Raw genomic sequence first — 25,945 nt, 5'->3', positions numbered from 1 at the left:
CTTCCCAGCGCCAACATCATCAACTGAGCGAGAGCTTTACGCGTATGTCCCAAATGAATCCACACAAAGTCAAACTGTTTTTTGACAAAACTTGTCCGTTTATTGTTCTTGACTATAACCTGAGATCAGGCCCATTTTAGCAGTTCTCATCACCGGCGGCCCAGACGTACCTACAATTGCAAAACTCAACAAAATGCCACTTTAACCGGCCAGGAAAGACAAGGATACGTTCAGTTAAAGGTATCTTAGCTTTGTTTTGTTATATTTTGACTTTTGGACTATTTTGGTTCATGGGAGTTTCGACGACTCATATTTTGTCTATATGAATATTAATATATTCATTTGACACATACTTCGTCTGGGCCGCCTGTGGCTACTACCGCTAAAAATTGGGCTCTCTTTTCGTTTCGCCTTGCCCGCCGAAATGTTGATTTACAATGCGAAACGAAAATTGAGCCTGATCTCAGGTTATCTTGACTATGAGATAAGCAGAAAAAGTATATTTGAGAATAGAAAGTTATTAAGTGATAAACGAGCTATAAATCTAGTCCAATGTTTTCTTTGCTTTATATAAATAGCCTTTTGTTAAATTGAAGAAACACTGACTGCTTTACAAAAACTTAAAGTTCTTGTAATACACCACATTGTTGTAACCATTGGCAACCAAGATACCACCACGTTTTCTGATTGGATAGCGCGGGTTGAATGACGTCACCAATGTGCCTTTGAGGTAGACCTTCACTTCCCCGGCAGGTGTGGAATTCGACACTACCACCCTGATGTTGAACCATTCTGCTCCCTTGGGGGGACCGTCTGGGCAAGAGGCGGACTTTGCTCCGTCAAATTTTGGTTGACCTTTGTAAACGTAACCCGTCTGAAAACATAAGCTGGATGAATGAGGCCTGGGAAATAAAAAGAAACAATACATAAAATTAAGCAAATGCGACTAAAAACTGAGGTAAAAGGCTTAAATACAACATAACTCATTCACAACAACATGTCAGCTTATAGCACTCCCCATCTTCAGAGTTCTAATTCTCCGAAATCATTTCCGTAAACGGAACTGGTCGTAAAAAGGTTTTGCAGGATCGCTCAGGTTTGAAATCAAAACAGTGACAGCAGCCTCTTAAATCTCAACAAACCTGAAATAGACGAAGTCATAGTTATCTTGATCTTCAGCGTTTAAAAACACTCCTGGATGACCAAAGTTGACTCTTCCACTTCCAATGAAGTTGTACATATCGACTGAGAGCTGGTAACTTGATGTACTGCTGTCTCTAAGGTAAGCTACTTGACAGAAGCCATCCTGCGGCCAACGTCCGTGGGCAGCATCCACTTTAGTGTATCCTGGTAGCTCATCAACCTGCGTATATCCGTTAGATGAACAAGATTTCGCGTAGGAAAATCAAGTGTTAAAATGCCCCTTCACCAGCCACCCCCCAGGGAAGGGGGATGGACTCCCATATAAAAAAGAAGGGGAACCCCTTACGAATATTAATTTGGAAGTGACGGAGAGTTTATTTCAACCCTTAAGGAGATTGGTCTAAAACCGACAACTTGGAAAAAGCAAGAGCCATTATGGCTCTTGCAAAAAGCTATTGTGGTTTTAACTTTGGTAAAGATGGTGATACCGAATATTCTAGAGTGAAAGAAATATAAAGTTCGGAGAACACGTTATATTATGAGTCAATTTATGGTCGACTCGAGGAATTCTCGTCAAGCAAAGTTAGGTTGCTTTAGAATTTTTGTAAAACTGAAGTCGCTGATGAGAATTATTTCTCACATTGGCCGTTTTCACTCTGGAGACGGATTATCCGTCTGAGACGGGTTATCGGTTGAATAATTCGCTCCAGACAGATAATACGACTTAATTTGAAAATGGAACGGTTTTAATTTTGGATGAACAATCCGCCTGACTTTGTCCATCTGTTCATCCGTCAATTTTGACGGATTTTGCAGATGGATTATCCGTCTCTAATGTGAAAACGGCCATTGTCATCGAATGATCGATGTCAAGTACTGCTTTGGTGATGTCGAGGTTTGACACTACCTTTTTGCATCTTTTAGTAACGAGCGTTTGAGGCGCAACTTTAAACTTCCTGAAGAGGATCACATTTTTGTAACCAAGGAAAGTGAACACTCCTCCCCAGGCCCTTGGAGCAAAATGGGACTTGACGGACGCCACCAGGACTCCACTGTGGTACACTTGTACGTCTTGACCGTGCACCGTGACCGAGACTGGGAACCATACACCACCCTTTGGAGGTCCATTAGGACACGCGGAACTCTTTACGAAATTCAACTTTCCATTGGCCATGTACCCTGTCTGGTAACATCCGCTGGCCGAGTGCGGTCTAATTCATTTTGAATAAGAGCATAAGAAAATCAACGTTAAAAATAGACGATCTCGTCTCTCTTAACTACGGTGTACTTTACCTATCGTGGGGCACGAAATCTTTGTAGGTTCTAATTCTTCGGGATTTTTTCAGCGATCGGTAAAAAACAAACCGCAAACATTTTTCCTCCCAATGTATTCCAGAGTAAATTTTCTGTAACTTAAATTCGCTACACAAAAATTCAGTGCTAAGAAATCGTGCCTGTTCAATTACAACTTGTCTCTTTCTTTCAGAAACAAAACGGTATACAATGAAATACTAGTTCGTGGTTTGAAAATATGTATTTCTATTGCACGTACTCAATTACAAAGGAAAAAATTGTCAATGCTGGGTACTGCGGGGTACTTTCTGAAAATAGCAAAAAGCAATTCGCAGCACGAAAAACCAAACTGTCCTAATCGCAAACTGGCAAAACACAAAAAATCGCCAATCGGCAAAAATTAACTCCCGCAAAAATTTCGTGCCACACGGTATTCGTGCACTCATGTTGTCAAGAGGACTGTGCAATGGACCTCTCAAGCTTATATGTTTTGTTTGCTAAATGTAGGTTATGTGATAAAATATTCTAATACTCTGATTGACGATTACATATCAGTCAGTATTCCTTACTTTGTATCCTGCGACTCTGTTAACGTTCACCTCATTAGATTAAAAGTTAGACAAAAAAATATTTAACAATTATTCCTCGAGCCCGAATGGGCTCCGAGTCAATAGCCCATGAGGCCGAATAATTGTTTTAGAAAAATCCAACTAGTTGGTCAAAAATATCGAGACAAAACAACTTTAACTAGTCAAACACGATTCAGCCGCTATTATTTTGGTTTTCAAAGCCGGCGCTTTTCGCTGCTAGTGGGCTATAACATATAGCCTAGTAGTAGCTCAGCCAATCAGAATGCAGCATTGATAATAGAGCACTAGTTGGATTTTATTATTTCATAATAGACCAAACTCACCGGAAGTAAACAAAGTCAAAGTTGTTTTCATCGAAAGCGTTGTACAGTAGTCCAGGATGTCCGCTGTTTATTCCGCTCCAACCCATCTGGTTCAGAAGTTCCGCTGACACGCTATAAGCCTGTGTTTCGTCAGTTGGATGAGAAAGTGCTCTACACATACCTGACCCTGGGTTCCTGGCATCCAGCGTGAAGTGGTTGTCTTTAATAGATTTTACCATGCTTGCGCATTGTACTACAGCAGAAGCCGAAAACTTGCTACCATCTGGGATAAGAAAAGAAAGTACATATTTTTAATAAGAAACTAAGTCTACATTATTCTTAGCTTGAGTTTCCTTCATTTTTAGTCTATACTCGTTTGTCCCTAAGTGGAAGACATAGTAGTCCGCCTGAGACATTCAGATCGATCGGCAGATACTAAATTTTGCAAGGTTTTAGTGTAAAATTACCAAAAGGTTTAATTTGGAACGAATTGGAAAGAGCCATTAAGTCACAGAATAGTCACTAAACGTCTTACCTGAAGTACAGGGCCGTTTACCAAACAATTTACTATTTTATTTGACTTACCGGTATATCCTGTTTTTGTTGTGGTCGGGTACACAGGGAACTAAAATGAAACACCCACCGGCATTTTTGTCTGATTTTGGCAACATATCCTTTTCTTACTAACTCGAGTACCCTGATTTCCAAAATCATTTGTTGCCAAGCTCAATTCTTGTGTTAAGATGGTATTTTAGGGCATTTTATTATTATGACGTTATTATCCAAAAAAAGGAGTTTTCTCCTTTAACAATTTTAAGTTACATATAACCAGAAGCGCTTTAAATTTGTGATAAGTTGTACTGTAAAGATAATTAACCCATTCGCCCCTGAACCGCCCGTAACCGCCCGTGCGGATCCAGGTCCTTTCTACCCTTTGTGACGTCATCAGTTTTAACGGTCAAGGACAACTTTCTTCGCTAACTTATGCAGAGTGAAGAGATCTGTCAAACCATACCAGAATGAGCACAATTCAGTCGAGGACACCGGAGAAAGAAGCAAAAAACCACGTGACATGGACCTGAAAATCTGCATGAAAATCTTGTTCCATTGCTCACCTACCTTTCCTTTCACCTAATCCTAAGATCCTAAAAGCTTTCCTAAAAACTCTTGCCACCAAAATGAAGCCTACTAAATGCCCAGCAAGAGAAAAAAAAATGAGGCAACAAAAGCGAAAAAAGAAGGGAGGAGAGAAAGTGAAAAGTAAAAGTCAAGACTGCTGTGTCACTTTTAAACCCAAAAACAATTCTCGAAATTTTGCTTTCTACGCATGCCCGAACTTCGCAAGCTGATATTTTGCATCTGGATCAGAAGGCCGCGAAGTGTACGACCTGTAAACCGGTTTGTGGTAAGTTTTAGCTCTTTATAGCACGACAGTGACCAGAAAACCACTCCACTAGCTTCAAAACGCGTTTTTCGGCAAAATCTCCAGGAGCGAATGGGTTAAGAAAAATTCTGACAGATTTTTATGCTGTTTCTACGCATATTAAGCCGTCCCTAGACAAATGACCACGCCCTTCGATATAGAATGCTTATTTTTGGTTCAGTTACTTTTTGAGGAACAAATGTACTAATTGTATTAACAAAACGCTGCAATTCAAAACATGCAACCCTTTCAACATCGTCCATAACACGTCTTTGTGGTAACTGCAAAACCTTCCTGTTCCTTTACCAAGCACGTTGTGATAAAAACGTTTACGGGTAATTTAATGGTGAAAACTAATGACAAGACAAAGGGTGTCCAGAAGTGGCTAGATCTGACTAGATGATGAGTGGTGGCATTGTCTTTATCAAGAAAACTTGTTCCGTGCTTAGCAGATGGGTTCTATCCTCCACCTGGGTTTCCATATTGGTGCGCAAACATCAACGATGTCGTTTTATTTAACATTCACCACTATGCGGACCACTTGATCCATAAGAAAGAGTGCCAGGAAGAGACAAGAGCAAGATAATGAAGCTGCAAATGCACTTCACTACAAAACTTTGGGATGCTCTTCTCTCAGACCAAAAAAATCCTGCCGGTGATGACCTCGGAAATTGAGCAGTCCTTTGTCCAAGTTGTTCTAATTGAAGGGACACACTGAGGTTGAAAATTTGTGGAATGTTAAGGAGGCTACTTTCTTCAGACGGAAAAGAAGAACGGCATTACAAAGTTAAAAGTTCTAGTTCTACACGTAGACAAGAGAATGTTATGTTGCCTAGTCACAGCTTATGAATTGAGGGGCGAGGTAAAAATACACGCCATATTAAAACATCAGTTAATGCCAGTGACACTGCCTTTCGCAGAAATCATGAGCCACAACATGCAAATGGGAAACAAGTCTTTTTTAGCAGACTTTCTGACAGAGAAAGCCAAGTGCCCGTAGTCAATCACACTTCAAGGAAATGCTGCTTTGTTCATCGATCTGGCTAATTTCTTTCGTACAACTTATGCAAATCCAGAAAAAGCAAACCATTAATTCGGAGGCTTTTTGAGCTGCCACGTAAACTTTGTAATAAAGGGAAGGTTAGGCTCATAGGGGATCGTTGTGTTATTCGATCGTTATCAGAGACAATCCACTAACAAGCAACAACAAGAAGTCGGAGCTCAAAGAAGGCTCCATTGCAAGTATTTATTGCACTAACAGACAATAAAACGGATTTAGCACCGTCTTCGACTCTCTTAGACGAATGTATCGCACAAGCAGCCGCTAACACTACAATCGTCGTATCTGGTGGTTGTTCAAATTAAAAGGAATTTTCCTTTCAGGTCCTGTCCTCGATGTAGCTGTTTTGAAATCCAACCACGAAGAAGCCGATAGGAAATTTTCTTCTTTTGTTCTCCATGTAATCATTTCTAATTATACAACAGGCATATCAACGCGGTTTTGCGCCAGACACACATTCCAAAAGCGGTGCATCGGCACCCTGAGGAGACAGGATGAAGGCTGAAACTGAAGATCTACTAGTCCCTGTCTTTATGATCCTCGATACAATCCCAGAGGCTTGTCTGGAGAGAATTTTAAACTGGTTCGCCACTACTGAGCTGCGCTGTAAATATAGTGAGTTGAATGTCCTGTGCACGCGGCTATGTGGATGTTCTTAGGCCGACGCTAACTGATCTGTCAAACGGCACTCATTTATTTTAAAATCAATGTTGAATAATTTAAGAAAGTTTAGAAAATTTATTAACAATATTTACAATACTAATCAACAAATTATATTTGGCCAACTGAAACCTTAGAGTAAAGAGCAACGTCCTGTCATGTTTTATTTTAGATTTTTACATGAATTCTACTTGTCACTATATGAACCCGACAAAGTAAATAGCTGTAAATGGTGAAATGCTTGACTTAGATTCAACAATATACAATTAATACTAAAACGTTATCTCCACCTATAACTTTAAAAATGTTTTCCACCAAAATATCACAACCAAAGTGTGAAGTCACAAAAAAAAAATGTGAAATTATGGGATTTGTAAGGATATTCTGAAAGAACAACATCCAGGAGGCCTACTTCATGAAAAACTAGCATTTCAGGGCAATTGTCTCTGAGATATTAGCCCAGTTATGCTCCGATGACTCCATACAAATCCCTCTACATTTGACTCAGTTCATAACATTAGGAACCGAGTCAAATTTACAGTTTCTTTTTTTCCTGATTGCTTTGTTTTACAGCAACAAGCTGCTTCTTCCTTTTATACATTTAATTGCCTCTATTTTATTTACGCGCATACTGAATTTACGGTGTGAAAAATTACGCGACGGTGAAAATCCACCAGAACTTTTATAAACTTCCAAATATTTTCTCCCACAGCCAAGAAAATTATTTGAAAGAGAAATTATAGCCTGTAACAGACGTTTCTCCTCGTTCATTGCCGCTGAGAAACGTCTGTTTTCGCCGGCTAAGGAAACTAAAACCCACAGCCTTCGCATATTGCGCTCTGGAAGGACCCTTCAATGCAACAATTTTCAATGGGCTCAGCCCTAATGCCCGGAGAGGTACTTCCTATGATGGCCTATACGGGGATGCTCCGCCCGAAAACGGTCCCTTTTTTAGTCCCCAGGTATATAAAAGAAAAGGGATTTCATTCGTATTTAAAAGACAATACATTTACAGCAGTTAAAAGAGATGCAAAGTTCTAAACGAGGTATGTAAAAGATGAAAGTGAAGAATGATCATCGCAGTAAATTTTCCAATTTAAGCAATTGGAAAGAAGAAGCCTGAAAAAAATCAGGGCTTCAACGGGATTCGAACCGCGTTACCAGTGCGTTGCTCTACCAACTGAGCTATAAAGCCACACATTGGGAGCGAGGTCAATTTATTGAGTTCATATCTCCCGTGAGGAGTGAAATGATGTTAGTATATATGAAATAATTCATGTAAAAGAGTTACCCCTCCCCAGTCCCTAATGCCTGCTATGCGCGGGTCGCCTGCAGCGCAAGAAAGCTACCCTAAATTCCCTTTTGCTTGCCTGTATACGAGAGATGCCGCCACGTGGTGCATGAGTTTCACTCTAGGAACTTTCACCGCGCTAGAGATTTTTTTATTAGTGGATTTGACCCAAAAAAACTGCTAAATGCTCATTAGCCTTACCTTCATCACAGCGACCGCCAAGTATCGCGCTGTGTTCTTTAACCTTCTTCTCCAAACGATCTTGCCTGTTCGAGACGTTATGGAATACATTGCACACGTTTCGAACAGAACATTGTTGCTGGCTTGTTGAACTACCCTCAGTGCAATACACGTTCAACAGCAAAAGAGTACACACGATAAAGGAAGCGAAATGCTCCATGTTTTGTGACTAATCTTCGTGTCAAATAGCATGGCCTAGCAAGTGCCTTTTATATCATTATAACCCTTACAGCCGTGACACACAGTAATCCCATCAAATGTGTTTTCTCCTCGTCAAAGCGGGTGCACCAATAAGAGACATGTTCTAGTACAAATTACGCTGAAACGTCTTGAAACGGTATTGACAGGAAGTGGATTTATCGCTTGAACCAGGTTGATAATAGGGACCTTAAGCAACGACGACGACGGCAGCAAAAACGTCGCTAAAAAATGAATTTTCCTTCTTTCAAACTTAATCGCGTCTACTTTGGACCCGCTAAAAATGTCACATGCAGGCGACCTTTCTTGGAGTTGAATTCGTAAGGATTTTACTCAGGTTCAAAAAGAGGAAGGAGCCGATTCGTCGTCGTATGTCCTCGTCCTCCATAAAACGTCAAAGTAGGAGGTTTCACGTCGTAATCGGGCAGTGGACGTCAAAGAATGTACTAAAAAGCGTTATGCACGTGCAGAGCTGTTGTTTTGATCATTAAACCCATTGCCAGTTTTGAAGTTGTCGTCGCAGTTGCTTAAGCTCCCTATTATTCAAGAAAATAGCTTAGCATCCGGTCACGGCGGGATTTCTTTAGGCAGTAATCGAGTAAAATGAACAAATAACAGCACGTAACCTTTTTTAAAGAGGGAGAACGCAAGGTTTAGGTACTTCCGCTTAATAGTTGATTGTCGATCTTTCAGTGTCAACCTTCCAAATGTCCTTAGTTGGGTAACAATCTGTTAGGTGAAGCTCGTAATTACATACCATTTCTAACAAAGACGAGGAAAAGTGACAGTTCTCTTTAAAAAAGGGCTCAATATATTTTTTTCTGAACGTGCTTTGACCAACATGGCTTGTAGTCAACAGATAGCAATCCAACAAGCTGGAGGCCGGTCATTATTATATCGGGCACTTGTCGCGCGACAAAACTTCACGTGTAAAGACCCTGTGATATGAGCGCAATTTGACGCATGCAACTCGCAGCCAATTCTCTGTTCATGATCGAAGGTACGAGAAAACCATACCACTACCATGCAGCTATCCCGTTTAGGTAAAAAGCAACGTTATTTAGGAATTCCCGTAAGCAAAAACCTCAGAACAAAAAAAAGAAAAGTGATAAAAGAAATGGTTTCAGTATGAATAATTCCTGGAGGGTACTCAACATGTTTTATACAGGGAGGCTCTTTCCCCCCCGCCCCCCCCCCCCCCAAGGTCTCACCCTTTATCCTTTTATACACCCTTTTTGACAGAAAAAGTACTCCTTTCATATACCTTCAGGAAATTGTCTCTTTTCTATTAGCCCTTTTAGGTCTTTTAACCGACGGAAATAACAGGTTTGGCTACCCTTTATATACTTCAACTGGTGAAATCCCCACCCTGATAAAGGTACGTACTCCTTTCGGGCCGAGCCTCGGTGTATAGGACATTATGGGGAGTACCCCCCCCCCCCCCTGGAAATAATTAATTGTATTGTATAAACACCAATGAAATACCAAGTGAGCTTTCGCGCGAAAACTTGATATCTTCACATGTGAAAATAACTAGCCTGTGAACAGGCTCTCTGTTTGGGGAAAAAGGCCTGTTCACAGGCTAGAAAATAACATGTTATCTTCACATGTGAAAATATCACCATTGCTATGGCTTCATGATAAACCGCACCTTTCAGACCAAATTACGTTTAAAGTAAAATGGTTCGGCATTTCATTGGTGTTTATATAATAAATAGAATATTACATGGTCGCTTGGAGATACGAAATTTCTCTTCTCGTGTTGGAAAAAATATTTCACGAGTGAGCGCAGCGAACGAGTGAAATATTTTTCAACACTCGAAGAGAAATTTTGTATCTCCGCGCGGCCATGTAATATCCTCTATATTCAACATAAAACATACATTAGAGGATAAACTTGATCTGATCTGATTTCAAGTCAACAAGCCCATGTTGTGCTATTGGAGGCAATACGAGAAGCAGGCCAAGTAGAATACTCAAGGATTTTTAATTGCAGAATGTTGAAGAAGAAGATTACAGAATCAAGGTCCAAGGTCAAGTAACTCTTCTCACTGGGGTTTCTTTGGGCCATAATCGCGTAAAATGAACAAACAACAGCACGTAACCTTCTTTTAAAGAAGGAGGACGCAAGGTTTAGGTACTTCCGCTTAATAGTTGATCCTCGATCTTTTAATGCCAACCTTCCAAATGTCCTAAATTGGGTAACAATCTGTTAGGTGAAGCTCGTAATTACATACCATTTCTAACAAATACGAGGAAAAGAGACAGTTCCCTTTAAAAAAGGGCTCAATATATTTTTTTCTGAACGTGCTTTAACAACCATGGCTTGTAGCCATTCAGGAAACAGGTAGCGATCCATCAAGCTGGAGGCCGGCCATTATTATATCGGGCACTTGTCGCGCGACAAAAAACTTCACGTGTAAAGACCCTGTGATTTCAGCGCAATTTGAGGCAGGCAACTCGCAGCCAATTCTCTGTTCATGATCGAAAGTACGAGAAAACCATACCACTGCCATGCCTATCCCGTTTGGGAAAAAAGAAACGTTATTCAGGAATTCCCGTGAGCAAAAACCTCAGAACAACAAAAAGAAAAGTGATTAAAAAAATGGGTTAAGAATGAATAATTCCCGGAGGGTACTCAACAAAGTTTTATACGGGGAGGCTCCCCTCCCCCCAACCTCGCCGAGGTCTCACCCCATATCCTTTTATACACCCCTTTTGACAGAAAAGGCATTCCTTTCATATACCTTCTATTGACAAATGCTACCCCTGTCACATACCTGGTCTAGAACATTGCATCCTCTTCAATTGCTGTGAATTCACTGTCTTGAAAATATGAAAAAATCACAAAACCAGCAAATTTTCTCTTTTCTATTAGCCCCTTTAGGTCTTTTTAGCGACGGAAATGACAGGTTTCGCTACCCTTTATATACTTCATCTGGTGAAATCCCTTCCCTGAAATAAGTACGTACTCCTTTCTGGCCGAACCTCAGTGTATAGGACATTATAGGGAGTACCCCCCGGGAAAAAATTAATTATTCAACGTAAAACAGACATTGTATGATAAACTTGATCTGATCTGATTTCAAGTCAACAACCCCATGTTGTGCCATCATCGGAGCAAATACGAGAAGCCGGCCAAGTAGAATACTCAATACTGTGCAGAATGTTGAAGAAGATGATTACAGGATCAAGGCCCAAGGTCAACTAACTCTTCTCAAGCAAACGCTTCCAATTCATTTCATTTATTGTTGGTTTTCACATGACGTCACTAAAATTCAAACTACAAAACTATCGATCCTACTGAGATTTTACTTTCATGGTGTATAAGGGCAGCTGAAAACTAATTTTCAAAGAAATTTTCGCTTCAAAAGGGTTCTTATGGTTTTGCAATAGAGTAGGCTTGATTCTCTAAGCTTTTGCGTGACGCAGAATTTACATGACGCCCGAGAGAGCTGTCATTTGGGTTAAAAAAGTGACTTTTTTCGAGGAATTTTGCTATCCAAACAGTTCAAGTATTAGAAAAAGTATCACTTTAATGTTTATGAGTTTCTCTAGGAGTAAATTCACGCTTTTGTAGCAAAACTCGGTAACAGATGTTTCTGTTGGTTTCCGTCTGCCATGTTGGAGCTCATCCGGATGAGTTCCAACATGGCGTCTCCATACAAAGCTCTATAAATTTGGGTAAAACATTTCCTCGGATATCTCGTATACGAATCATTCCCTCGACCCAAATCTTGGCGAGGGTCTTTGTATATTTACCTCCTTTCATTTCCCAGATTCTGGACTTAATCTGTCGAATGGTCTTGATTTTGATTTTGATTTATTTTGAATGGCGTGACGCTGAAAACCAGCAATATCATCTTGCTTTGAATTGAGAGACAAACTTGTCTCCGGAATAATTAATCCTACTGATTGTTGAAAATAAGCAATGATTAATATATTTAAAATTATTTTAAACAATTAATTTAAAAAGGAATCAGTGATATAAATTCAAGTAGCTTTTGCAATACTGTAATCTGACTTTGTTATAGTCATCTAATGTTTATCTTGCCTCCATTTTATTTACGTGATTAAAATTAACGTGCGTTAATGTGCGTAACCAAAAACGCGTCAGTAGAAATCAACCTGTACTTAACAAACCACTGATCGCGTTGTTTGCTTTTTAGTAAGAACAAAATGTTTCTACTCTTTGGCTTTAGGCTTTGCGTGCGGAACCTTCTTCTCAATGTTGACGATAAACGGCTTAAAGAAATTTTCAGCACCGTGGCAGGACGAAATGCAGTTGTCAAGAAGGTGCTGATAATTCGCAGCAAAGATCGCGTGGACAGTTCGGGCCGCGGACGATCTATGGGATATGGTTAAGTGGAGTTTGCCAATCACAACGACGCTTTGGCAGCCCTGCGCGCAACCAATAAAACTCCAGACATATTTTGCGCCGATCGTCGCCCGATTGTTGAGTTTTCATTGGAGAATAGCCTCGTTGTCAAGGTGAAACAGCGGCGGTTAGACAAAGCTCGACAAAGACAGGAGCCAGATAATGAACAGCCCAAGAAGAGAAGAGACTGGAAAAGAGTCAGAAACGGAGAGAAAAAAGGCAGCGAAATAGAGAAGCGAGCAAGGAAAGAAAATTAGAGGAGGGAATTAAGGAGCGCAAAGAAGACACAGGAAGCAAGGAGGACAAAACTCCAAACAGCGACGTAAAGTTCGAAAGAAAAAATAGTGAAAATTCATGGAAAACGAAAAAAGGAAAGAGGACATTTTCAGCGGAGCTACCAACTTAGCGAAATCTTGGTAAAACTGATCGTCAAAAACAAAGAAAGTTTCCACCCATTTCTTCAAACGTGAATAAATCCTATAATGAGCCTGGGGTAGCGAAAACCAATTTACCAGCGGCTATAAAGGATAACAAAAGGAAGAAACCTCTGAAAGGACGGGGGAATATTGGTAAAACTTTTCACAAAAGAGCTGATTCATTTACTCCCACCAACGCAAATAACGAAGTGACGAATAGAAAAAGGAAAGAAGCTAGGCAGAAAAAGCAAGAGAAAAAAGGCGAATCCAGCTTCAACGACATGGTGAACAAATATACTGAGAATAAGTTGTTTGGAAGGAATGAAGGCAAAGTTCCCGCTAAACGTTCGTGCTGGCTTGATGATTGATTGTTTTCCGCTCATAGTTTGTCAGTTTGCAGCTTGTCGTAAAGATGAAATCGTGTAAATCTTTTTTTTTTTTTTTATCTTGACAATTTAAACCGATTATGGAAAGTGCATGTAACTCGCGGTTTCTGCGATACAGTGAAAAGCCGCAAGTAACAACCTTCATTTTCTTAAGTTAGTTTTAACAGATTCTTACATAACGTGGTAATAAGCACATTTTTCTTTTTTCACACCGTTATCCTCCGATTACTTCACTTATTATAAATCCTTCTAAAATAGGCCTGGACGGTTACGATCCAAGTCAGTTTTAGAAGTATTCAGTGGAAAGTCATCAGAGTATTACAGTACTTATATCTCACCACCAATTTGCACTAACGGGCTGATTTTCAGCAGCTGGGCATTTTTCATCTTGTTTTTCCTGTGTATGCTAAAGAATCCCATAATTTCACAAAATTTTGTTCTTTTTGAGTTCATTACTTCTCCTCTATATAGTATAGTGATCTATATGGTTGCACTGAAAGACAAATGATTCCACAGAGCTTTACACAAAGGCTTTATATTTTTAATCCTTTCAATGACATTTGAAAGTAAGCTGCAACTTGTTATCATCGATGCCAAACTACAAGTGATCGACACTATAGTTGTATATGGTTTTAACCCTGTTAAATCTAACTGTTATTAAGCTTTTGTTTAAAAAAGCCGTTCTTTATGTTGACGCAACAGAGACTTCCTTACAAGAACTTGAAGTTCTTGTAATACACCACATTATTGTAACCATTGGCAACCAAGACACCAACACTTTTTCTGATTGGATAGCGCGGGTTGAATGACGTCACCAATTTTCCTTTGAGGTATACTTTCACTTCCCCGGCAGGAGTGGAGTTCGACACGACCACCCTGATGTTGAACCATTCTGCTCCCTTGGGGGGACCGTTGGGGCAAGAGGCGGACTTTGCTCCGTCAAATTTTGGTTGACCTTTGTAAACGTAACCCGTCTGAAAACATCCGCTGGATGAATGAGGCCTGGGAAATAAAAAGATACAATAAGTAAAATTAAGCGAGTGCGATTATAAGACCAGTAAAAGGCTTATTGGATAACTGAGCCACGAAAACATGTCAGCTAATATAGCACTCCTCATCTTCAAATAGAATTTCTAATACCCCGAAAATACCCCCGAAATCATTTCCAAACTGGTCGTAAGAAGGTATTGAAAAATTCAAATTGTCGCTCAAGTTTGAAATCAAAATACCGATAATTTCCCTCTTATGCGTGTATAAATTGCTACAAACCTGAAATAGACGAAGTCATAGTTGTCTTGATCTTCGGCGTTTAAAAACACTCCTGGGTGACCATAGTTGACTCCCCCACTTCCAATGAAGTTGTACATATCGACTGAGAGCTGATAACTTGATGTACTGCTGTCTCTAAGGTACGCTACTTGACAGAAGCCATCCTGCGGCCAACGTCCATGGGCAGCATCCACTTTAGTGTATCCAGGTAGCTCATCAACCTGCGTACATTAAATTACGTGTATGTGTTGAAGTAAAATCTTGAGTGAAAATTCCTCTTCATCACTCTTCTTGGAGAACAGGGTGGACTCGTCGGAAAATTAAGTAAAGTTAAACTCAAAAAGGAGACCGATCCGAACGTGGTGTGTGCTATGTTTGAAGCCTTGAAGGACAAAAAAGTGTACTAAAAGCTACACTGAGTGATTTTTAAATGTGCTTAAGACCTGATATCAAAAAACATAACCCGAGCCGAAAGAACAAAAAATTGAAATTAGAGATTAAAACTAAGTATCCGAGTTCTTTACAGCCGTGTTGATGGGCCTTTAAATAAAGCAAAATGAGTCAGCAGCGGTAGTCCTAGCACGATGACTAAAGAGAGAGAGAAAAGTGAAATAACCTCACGGGAAAACTGGCGCAAAGTTCTAAAGTTCACTGAGAGCCTTATGGAGGGCAAAGCGGGAGGGCCTGCAACGCGAGACGTTTTCCTTTCCCACTTGAACCACCAGATAGTATTAAGCGAAATCTGATCCGGGAGGAAATGGTAACGAGCCTTGTAACAGGAAGAAGCCTACAAATAAAAAACGACTAACGAAATGATAGGAAAGGGAAAAAGGCAACCGCGAAGCAGCCCCGAAATAACCAGTCCAGAGACAGAGCAATTAAGGGTATTGGACAACCCCTTCGAAGTCATAGCAGCGATTGATTTAGGGAAGGAAAACCAGAAGAACAAGTGATACAGGAAAACGTACAGTGAAACCTGTATTAAGCGGACACCCTCGGGGAATGCTGTAGTGTCCGCTTAATACAGGGTGTCCGCCTATAGTACAGGTTTCGATAGATAACGTCATATGAGGTGTCAAATGCCATTCAAATGAACAGTGGAAATGTTAAGAATACTCCCAGAGACTTTGACGATATACGTTTGCATTGATTTCTTTATCAAAGTGGACCAATTGATCATAAACATAAATTGCAACTCAAATTTTAAGAAATCAGATGAGTGAAACAAGCTCTATACAAACAAAACGAAATAGGAAACAATACTGTACAGTGAAACCAATCAAATAAGCTCGTCAAGTCACGTTTTTTAATGTAAAAATCGAAAAAGTTGAGGGTGGAAATTCGAGGCAATCTTTCGCATTTCCGGTGTCTGGCATGTTGGGTGGTGGAATTTGATTATAAGTGTCCGTTTAATACAGGTTGGTAGCAACAGAAATGACTATTCCAGGTACTTTTTAGGTGTCCGTGTCGGCTTAATAGAGGTGTCCGCTTAATAAAGGTTTCATTTAAAGTAAATAAGGGAAATAAATTTGGGGACTTCGACTACTGTCCGCTTAATAGAGGGTGTCCGCTTAATACGGGGTCCGCTTAATACAGGTTTCACTGTACTTTGTAGTTGATGTGACAAAGACAAGAAGTACAAGTTATTGTTTACAACTAGACCTAGCACAGGACACTCTCTAACGTGATGAACAACCCGCCTGCAATGAAAGCATCGTATGGGGCTTACCCCGTTCTGCCCCTAAGAAGGTCAGGCGCGCGGCCCTAGACCACCAAACGAACCTGCAAAATATGGCGCGCCGGGCAGCGAGAATGGGGCGACCCTTCCCAGTATAGAAAAAAGGCTCTGTCGCCGAATTCTGTGGAAGAATTCGCCAGAGGACGACCCTTTTTGTTAATTGCGTAAAACGTCTCTTGTGTTGGTGGTTGTGGAGAAAGCTCAAGCCCTGTGTTCATGAACGACCAACTTTTTATTGCGAGCTTCAAAACACGTTTTGGTGTCCGCAAGCAGGACACAAAAACTACGCTTACACAAACAGTGGCCCTAACACGTAGCTTATGATCAGCCAACTGTTCCAAACTCGCGAGAAGCGCAAGTGGATCCAAGAGCGCGGAAGAGCGGCTCGCGAGCTGTTTAGCAGATTCCAAAGCCTGTTCTACTTTTGGTGTATAAATAGTAGTTTGCAAAGAATCAAACTTATGGTTAAGATAGTCGATGCCCAACGAACGGGAACAAGAAAACATCAACATTAAAAACGTTCCGACACACAGATGCAATGAGAAAACGCTCCTCACAGAGACACAAACACGCAAGTGATATAGCTCCCACACAGACTGACATCCCTTACACAAGTTCACACAGATACCACGCAGACGTACAACCGAAAATCAAAGTTAGACACACAGACGCATTCATAACATTCGTCACAGACGAAAATCAAAACTCCACACAAAGTACCCAGACTAATGCAAGTCGTAAAGACGCAGGAATGGAAATTAAATTGGTCACAAAGACCCGACAGGACAAATTCGGCACACAGACGCAAATCAAATCTCGACACAGAGTACCAAGACTCGTCACATAGACGCAAGTCAAATCTCCACACAGAGTACCAAAACTTAATGCAAGTCATAAACACGCGAGAATAAAAAGTGAATTGGTCACACAAACCCAGCAGGAAAAATTCGGCACTCAAATGAACGACATCCGTCACACAGACCCAGGCACAAGCGTAGCACGGGCACAAGCGTTTAAAAAAACAGAACAGAGAAAAGGTTGGTATGTCACACAGACGAAGAACTTAATCCGCCGTGTAAAATAAAATTAACATATACAGCAAGTCACACAGACGCATCCAAAACGTAAGATGAACGGACCACACAGACCTGAGAGAGAAAACTGTCACACAGAAGTGTAGAAAAAATTAACGTAGGAACACACGCCGCACACACACACACAAAAATAAAACAAAAAAAAGAGAAGACTAAGTGCCACCTAAGAGTAAAACATAAAAGATAATGACACGAACGGTAAAGCGAGAAAGCGGAGATAAAAAACTACAAACGTGAGGCGCGAACGAGCTGGGAAAGTAAAGAACACAAAATGTAGAAAGCTACCCTAGGACCACAGGCGGAACTTTGTTTGCAGCGACGGCATTATTTTCTTCAACATCGTCTTCTTTAGCCCGTACAGCCGCGATAACAGCGCCAGCTTCGCGGTTTCCGGAACCTGAGCCATGGTGGAGGAAAATGAAACGAGAGCAAAATACGAGGCGCAGCGATGGCGGAGATGAGGCGACAAACATGGTGTATGCCGTCCGTTTTAACGAAGAGAGGAATAAACAGCATAAAACCGGCCAATTTATAGAGTGTTTTCACTTGACGTGTCCCAAAACAATGAAACGGCGGCCATGTTGGTGTCCCAAACCAGTCCCCCAGGGCTTGAACTCTTTTCTTATGCAAACGCTTTCATTTGTTCCAATAAAATTTGCATAGATGTTGACAACGTAAGTGAAAACACTCCATACTAAACTCACAGATACGCCGGAATTTAAATGCGCTTCGACCTCATTTTCATGATTTGCCCGAAAAAATTAGTACGATTTCGCATTCGCCTAACCGCCTTTTTGCTTTTGTACAGAGTCAAGTAAACAGACATTGACATTTTTGCTTGATAGGCAGTTTTTCGCTTCGCTGCGCTTCGACCTCGTTTTCACGTTTTGCCCGAAAAAAATTAGTACGATCCGCATTCGCCTAACCTCCTTTTTTCCTTCTTTTGAAGTAAAGATTTTTCAGTTAACCTCTCTGTCTTGGTTTTGTTTATAACTGATTTTTACTGAAAATAGTTTAATGATTAAAGATTTTTCAGTTAGTATAATCTGCAAAGATAGCAGGTTCAAACTTTGCCAGTTAGAAGACTATTGCAAATAGCTGATTATATCAAAAAATCACTTTTCTATTTATAGATTATGATCTCAACATTTTTTGATGACGTCAAACCCTAGGGTATTCTGACGTCACTTGCTCCTTGTTAGCTAGAAATAAACTATGACATCATCCTATCTTAATGGGATGCATGACTTCATCTGCGTTAATTTATACCACTCAAAAAGTCAATTAAATCCACAAAAAAAAGGTTAATTCGGTGCCTTCCCCACTACTGACCAAGGAACGCACGGGATTTTCAGTTTTGGCCGCGCGAAGCCACTCCCAGCTCTTCTACCCGCCCCATTTTTCGCGCGGTTTCATTGCTCCGAAACCGCCTGAAAACCTTTGCTTCGCAGGTTAGTAAAATGTGACACTGTTACTGTTACTTGAAGCACCCCCAGAAGGAAAAGCAAAGGCAATCAGAGAAAAAATGAAATACTTAACGCACTAAACCGCAGACGAAAGCCTCGATTGGTGAAAATGTTTTCAAAAACAAAATGACAACGTTATAAATCGCAAAATATGAACCGAATGTTCTAATATCAATGCTGACACACTCTGAACTAATCTGCATCCTTTGAAAGTGTGTGGCAAATGTTTTATCACAGTTTCTCCTTTTCTAATTGCCTTTTACTCGCCTTTAAATTGATAGGTTGCTGCTTCCTTTTATGCATTGCCTATATTTTATTTACGCGCGCAAAATTTACGGCGTAAAAAATTACGCGACAGTGAAAATCCACCGTAACTTGTATAAACATGCAAAATATTTTCTCCCAAGGGGGTGAAGAAAAGTAGTTGACAAGAAAATCAAAACCGGCAGTCTTCCCATTTTGCGCTCGAAAAGGACCCTTCAATGCAACAAATTTATTGCCGGGGACAAGAGGAGCCCGCAATATAATATGTTATGAACTGGGTGTCATGGAGACCGGACGCGACTTCTGATCTCCGCAACAAAAAAGGCTTCCTCCTCAGAACCGCTCATTGTCGACAACATTCGAAAGATCTGGAAGACAGAATTCCTTCCCAACATCAAAAAAGAAATCAGAAACGAACTGAAGACTGAAATTGAAAAAATAAACCACCTGATAACTAATCTGTCAAAGCGTCTAGACTCAATTGAATCGTCACAGCAACTGATCAGCGATAAATACGATTCCGTCTTGAAGTCAATGCAGTCGACCAAGAAAAAGATGAAGGATCTTAACAACAAATACAAATTCCTATGTAACACATCAGCAAACATAGATTTTCCTAATTACAAATTTTACAGTACTGATTCTAAAACAATGGCTGGTGGTGCTGGTATCTACATCTCATCATCCCTAAATGCAATTCATAGGTCAGATTTAAGCTTTAATTTTGTTGAGGCAGAATCCTGCGGGATTGAAATCTTACAGGAACACAAACCTAGCATAATTGTGGGATGTATATATAGGCACTCCTGGTCTAATCTTGATAATTTTATATCTCAGCTAGAAAACCTCGTAATTCCCTGAAACCAATCCAAGCATCAAGTCTTTATCCTAGGGGACATGAATATTGACTTTCTAAAAGTAGGTACACATTCTAAAACTGAAGACTACCTTGATATACTATAAAGTAGTAACCTCCTCCCAGTCATAACAAAACCTACTAGGATCACAAGCCATACCGAAACTCTCATTGATCATATTTATACATACGCTTCTACCGACCAATCATACCTGGTATTGTAACCACAGACATATCAGACATATCAGACCAACCTTTTGTTTCATTAGAAGACAGATAGCAAGGCTAAAACCAAAGAGATTTTTCAGGGACTATTCAAATTTTGACTCTGAGACCTATCTGAATGACATAAAGTTAGCTTACTGGAGTAGCATCGTAAATGACCCAACTGACATCCACGATAAAAGGCAGTAGTTTTGTCGAAAAACTTAAAGTATAGCCAATAGACATGCACCAATTAAACATATCCCCCGCAGCCGTGTAAAACAAAAGATCCACAAACCCTGGATAACAGATACCTTATTAAATTCTATAAGAAACAAGCAGAAAATGTATCGCACGCACTTTCTTTCTAAAGATCTAGATAAGGTAGCTTACTATAAAAAATACTTAAATACTCTGAATAAGCTGAAATGGACCTGTAAGTCATCCTGCTATAAGCAGCAATTTGAACTAAATAAGAACAACCTAAAAAATACATGGAAGTTAATTGGCACCATTATAAACAGGAAACCTAAAGTACACACTGTACCAGCAAATTTACACTACAATGGAAAAACCTACACCGACAAACATGACAGTGTCAATCAGTTCAATGAGTGCTTTATAAGTATTGCTCCAAATTTGGCATCTACAATTCACTCAAGTATAAAACATGATGCTTTCCTCCCAGCAACTCATAGTTCTAGTTTTTTTCTTTCCCCAGTGGATTCAGCGCAAGTTGAGTTAGCACTATCTGGCCTTGACAGGCACAAAGCCACTGTAGATATCCCTAACTATCTAATCAAGATTGCCAGCAATCTGCTTTCAGCTCCCCTCACAAACTTATTTAATGAATCAATTGAATCAGGTATTGTCTCGGATATTTTCAAGATCTCTAAGGTTACCCCAGTCTTTAAGACTGGTGCAGTGACAGACCGTGGCAATTACCGTCCCACTGCTGTCCTCTCTCCGTTTGCTAAAATCCTTGAAAGACTAGTGTACAATCAGCTAAGTCATTTCCTAGAAAAGGAAAACATTCTTTTTAAACACCAATTTGGCTTCAGGAAAAATTATTCTACTGAGCAAGCAACTCTTGAACTCACTGACAATCTTGAAATGAAAATTGACAGCAATGAAGCTATATGCAGTATTTTTCTTGACCTATCTAAAGCCTTTGATACTGTCAACCATCAGATCCTACTACAGAAATTATACAGATACGGGATCCGTGGTATCCCTCTGCAGTGGTTTAAAACCTATCTTGAAAGCAGAACACAGTATGTTGAAGTTGAAAATGTTAAGTCAAACCCTCTTTCTATCCAATGTGGTGTACCACAAGGTTCTACCCTTGGCCCACTTCTGTTTTTGATATATATCAATGACAAGCCCAACTGTTTAGAAAAGGCAAATATTAGAACATTTGCTGATGACTCCACTCTCTTCTACTCTTCCAGTTCTCTACAGGACCTTGAAGAAACTGTAAATGAGGAATTCAACCATCTCCTTAGCTACTGCTCAGCTAATAAACTTTCTGAAAACTTTAACAAAACCCACTATATGACAATCTCCTCCCCCAAAAAAGCAAATAAACTTAAGCTTAATTTACGCAATATTGAAGAAAAGAACTACATCAAATACCTAGGTATCTACATTGACAAAAATCTAAAATGGGCTCCCCACATTCAGCACATAAACAGCAAAATATCTAAAAACTTGGGAATCCTTTTCAGATTACGCCATTTCTTAACTTTAAACACCCTCAAACAAATATATTACTCACTTATCTACCCCTACCTTCATTATGGAATTATGAGTTGGGGAAACACATACCCAAGTAGATTAACTAAAGTTCAAACAAAACAAAATAAATGTTTGCGCTGCATATTTTTTAGCCATACCATAGATTAGCGACCCTCGTTACTTTCGGAATTAGCAGGTATCTCAGTGTCATTTAATTGGAAGAAACACGTTCATGTTAATCGACGAAAACTATATAGAGTTTTCAGAATTTCAATTTGAAGAAACGTTCTTGTTGTTAATACGAAATTATGCCGGTTTACGGTAGTTCTTACATCGCTACATCAGTGAACTGATGTCAAGGACGAATGGGGGGGGCATAAAGCTTCCTTGTAAATTAAAATGCCTTATCGTGAACAATTTGTGACACTGCACGAACATCTTATTGTACATTAAAATTTTGACTATTGATTCACAAATCAGTAAAGGTATACGGTATACAATTTAAAAAACTTGGTCTCGCTACTTTCTGGGGGGGGGGGGGTCGCTACTTTCGGGAGGTCGCTACTTTCGGGGGGTCGTTACTATCGGAACTTTACGGTAATAGAGAAAGTAATGCACCCTAACTCAAACTTCTAGATATACTTAACATAAATAGCATTTTTAAACTCAAAACCTCCTTGCTAGCTCACAAAATCTCACAAAATGAAGTCAATATCCCTGAAGTGTTTCAAAACTACCTCGTAAAGGTGTCTGCTACTCACTCACACAATACCAGATATGCCTCAAATCTTAACTTTCATGTACCACGTGTAAGGTCAAATTACGGCAAACACACATTTAAGTTTGCCATATTAACCAAAACTTGGGAAGAGATTCCTACTAGGATAAAAACACTTAGCTACCATAAGTTCAAAAAAGAATATAAGCGAATTCTAGTTAACTCTCAAAGGTAACAATTGTAATATGACTGTCTCACATAACCTGACTGCTGGCATAATCGTCCATAGTTGTCATGGCACCAAGCGCACATTTATTATGTATTTCCAATCATAATATAGCGGTGGTTAGCTCGAAAGCTAAGCTTCTCTGACCACCGTGCACTTCTACCCAAGCCATTACTTTCTTTTTTTTTTTCCTTCTTCTTCTCCTTTATTAGTGTATCCCTACCTTACTATATATAATGTAAATATTTTATAAAGTGTGAATAATAAAATTGAAATTGAAAATTAAAACAATTGAGCGTAAAACTACAATCCTGGAAGCAATCTGATGGATAAAGCGATGGATAAAGGCTGATTTTTGGTTCGGTTTCGTTCGATTGACTACGCCGCGTAAATCCACCGATGAAACTTATAGCCGCAAAATTCGAGCAAGTTGGAAACAATTGACTTCCTAAGGACATGTTTACCGAACACGAAACACTTCGGAAAACCCCGCCTTGCTTTAAAATTTTTCGCTCCGTGACGCTCTTATTGAAAGCTACGGCTAGCACATCTTCTATTTACGATGAAAAGCTATTTACTGAATTGGACCTGTATTCGTTTCTTAACTCGGATACAGTTGGAGGAAATCGGTACAATTTATAAGATCTCTCTCTGTCCGCGAATGACCTAATTGGCCCCAAAAAGATAGGAAGTAAATAATTAATTGAACCGCTTACAAAAGGAGCTGATAATTATACCGCATTTATTCGAAAAACTCGGCAGCTTATCTTGGGGGTCGATATTTATTTCAGAAATCCATTTTTAAAATTACTGATAATAAAATTAGACACTTAGGGTCAATCTTTTGTAAATACAGCGGGACTCCAGTAACTCGAACTCGGATAACGCGAACTCCCCGCTTACCGTCCAACTAAGCCCCACTTCCGTTGGATTTGACCTTACTTTTCAGTCACTTTCATTTCTTTTTTGGATAACTCGAACTCGGATAACTCGAATTCCCCGCTAACTCGAACTAAATTTCGTTTCTTTTGACCAAAATTAACCTCGATAACTCGAAATCTAAGGGGCACCCAACGACGGTTTCCTCCTAAATTCATTGAAAACAATTTTTAGACTATCCAGGGCACTTTTAGATATCTAGAAATGCATTCTAAGTGGCGCTATAAAATTCGTATCTGTTCGGTCATCCTAGGGGAACTTGAGTCTTTTCGAAATTACAAGGTCTTCAGTATTATTTTCCCGAAAATTTTAGATGCAATTTAACTTATTACGAAAGTAAGAATTTTCCTGATTCCTCTCTCCATCACATTTTCGAATACAAAAAATAGCCTCTCGTGGGTAGTAAAATGTGAAAATTAAACTTCAGAAAATCGTAGGAATTTATTACATAGGCTTCGAAAATTGTACATGAATGGAACGGTCATCTAGAAATTTGTAGCCGTCCTCAAGTAATAGAAAATTCTAGGCAATATTTGCTTCTCCGAACAGATATTTTACAAAAAAAAAATTGGTGGGTGCCCCTGAATTCTGGTTGTTGGAACTCACCAAGGATGCCATCCATTAGCTTTTTCTTGCCGTGCAATCGATACAATTCCTAAAATTAACACTGCATCATTTTTTTATACCAAGTGCAACGAACGGATCACGTATTTCGCAGTCATTTCCCGAGTGTATTATCATAGAAATGCATAATCGCGTTACAATTTCTGCTGGCAATCTGCTGTATACTGAAGTGCTGAAATGTCAGTAAACATTCAATAGTAAAGTGGGAAATTGAAGATTCAATCGATCTCGATGACTCGAACCCTCGCTAACTGCAACTGTTTTTTTTCCCTTCACAGTTCCAGTTACCAGGGTTCTACGTACTGTATTATGCAAAACCAAGAGAGAATCTTCAGGGCAAAACAGCTAGGTAGAATCGTATAAATTGTCTGGATTGTGATAGACTATGAAAACTAAAAAGTTGTACCTAGTTTTTTCCCTCTACCCTAGAATAAACAACGCCTTGTTCTAAGTGGGTGCGGAGTTTATTCGTGTAAATCTATTTCCTGCCATATCACTATTTGACGATAAGTTCTGAAGAAAATTTTGCCTTGTTACACTTCATTTTATTTTGAAGACAGTATGTTTTTGCATTTGCATTTAGACCGAAGAGGGCATTTTAATAATTCATCAACCCTAAACTCGCAACTGAAGTGGTATTTGCCTCCGTCCTTCACTGTGAGGTGAGTGCCTTACTGTAAATGCGCTTTCTAAATGACAAATTTCTTCATCAGAGACTTAGAGCTGGAAATGACTCAATAATTTTTTTTAAAAACAAGAAAATGAAAAGATGTTAAGCTCTTAGACAAGAAGATATAGTTGCGGCTCATTGAGCTGTGACCCACCGTCAAGTTGTCATATTTTCATGTTTGATTTCCACTTCCGCTGAGCCTATTTTACATTTTATAGTGATCAGCTCTATTTGCCAACCTTACACATGACTATTTTGATAATTTTGTTTCTTTTATGCCGATTTGATTACCAGGTAAATTGGCCACCGTATTTAGATTCAAAAGGCAGGATCACTCTTCGAGCCCTATACAACTAAGCGCTATCTTTCGCCAGGTTCAATTTTTTTAATGTGGTTTCCATCAGCCTTCACTTGAAAAAATCCCTTTGTTGATAGTGGTCTTAACTTCAAAACAACTTAATAAGTTCATGACTTCTTTTTTTGTCATTATAGTGTCCGAAATTGTCAGTACATGCCAAATATAAGCTTACCTCAATTTTTCAAATTGAAATAAATATATAAATCTGTTCATCTATAAACTGCGAACGAAATTATTCACATGATTGATGGATGTGATCCTGTAAACGATGCCGCGATAAATCTGATGATCAACCTAGCTGTTCAAGCAGTTTAAGGCCTAAAAGTATTACCGAAAAATATGATAAATCGTCAAGATCTTCCATAAGGTTACTTCAGAGGAATAAAAATTTGCCTCGATGAA

The 25,945-nt window shown here is 39.6% G+C and overlaps 1 protein-coding gene across 1 annotated transcript in view; it reads right to left on the bottom strand.

Annotated features, from left to right (window-relative positions):
• Nucleotides 1–262: 262 nt before the first annotated feature.
• The window catches only part of LOC140925694 (uncharacterized), a 32,384-nt gene continuing 6,701 nt past the window's right edge, over nucleotides 263–25,945 (bottom strand). Inside the window, exons 6-13 of the mRNA XM_073375593.1 lie at nucleotides 14,650–14,870; nucleotides 14,095–14,382; nucleotides 10,218–10,392; nucleotides 7,964–8,171; nucleotides 3,350–3,611; nucleotides 2,051–2,354; nucleotides 1,143–1,363; nucleotides 263–902 (exon numbers count right to left, since the gene is read on the bottom strand). Coding sequence (XP_073231694.1) covers nucleotides 611–902; nucleotides 1,143–1,363; nucleotides 2,051–2,354; nucleotides 3,350–3,611; nucleotides 7,964–8,171; nucleotides 10,218–10,392; nucleotides 14,095–14,382; nucleotides 14,650–14,870 — 1,971 coding nt within the window. The 3' untranslated portion in view covers nucleotides 263–610. The remainder of the gene's footprint in view (nucleotides 903–1,142; nucleotides 1,364–2,050; nucleotides 2,355–3,349; nucleotides 3,612–7,963; nucleotides 8,172–10,217; nucleotides 10,393–14,094; nucleotides 14,383–14,649; nucleotides 14,871–25,945) is intronic.

This window comes from Porites lutea, chromosome 2 (assembly GCF_958299795.1).
Source record: "Porites lutea chromosome 2, jaPorLute2.1, whole genome shotgun sequence".
Lineage (NCBI taxonomy): Eukaryota > Metazoa > Cnidaria > Anthozoa > Scleractinia > Poritidae > Porites > Porites lutea.
Note: the sequence above shows the minus strand (reverse complement) of the source record. Positions and strands in the feature narration are given on the sequence as shown.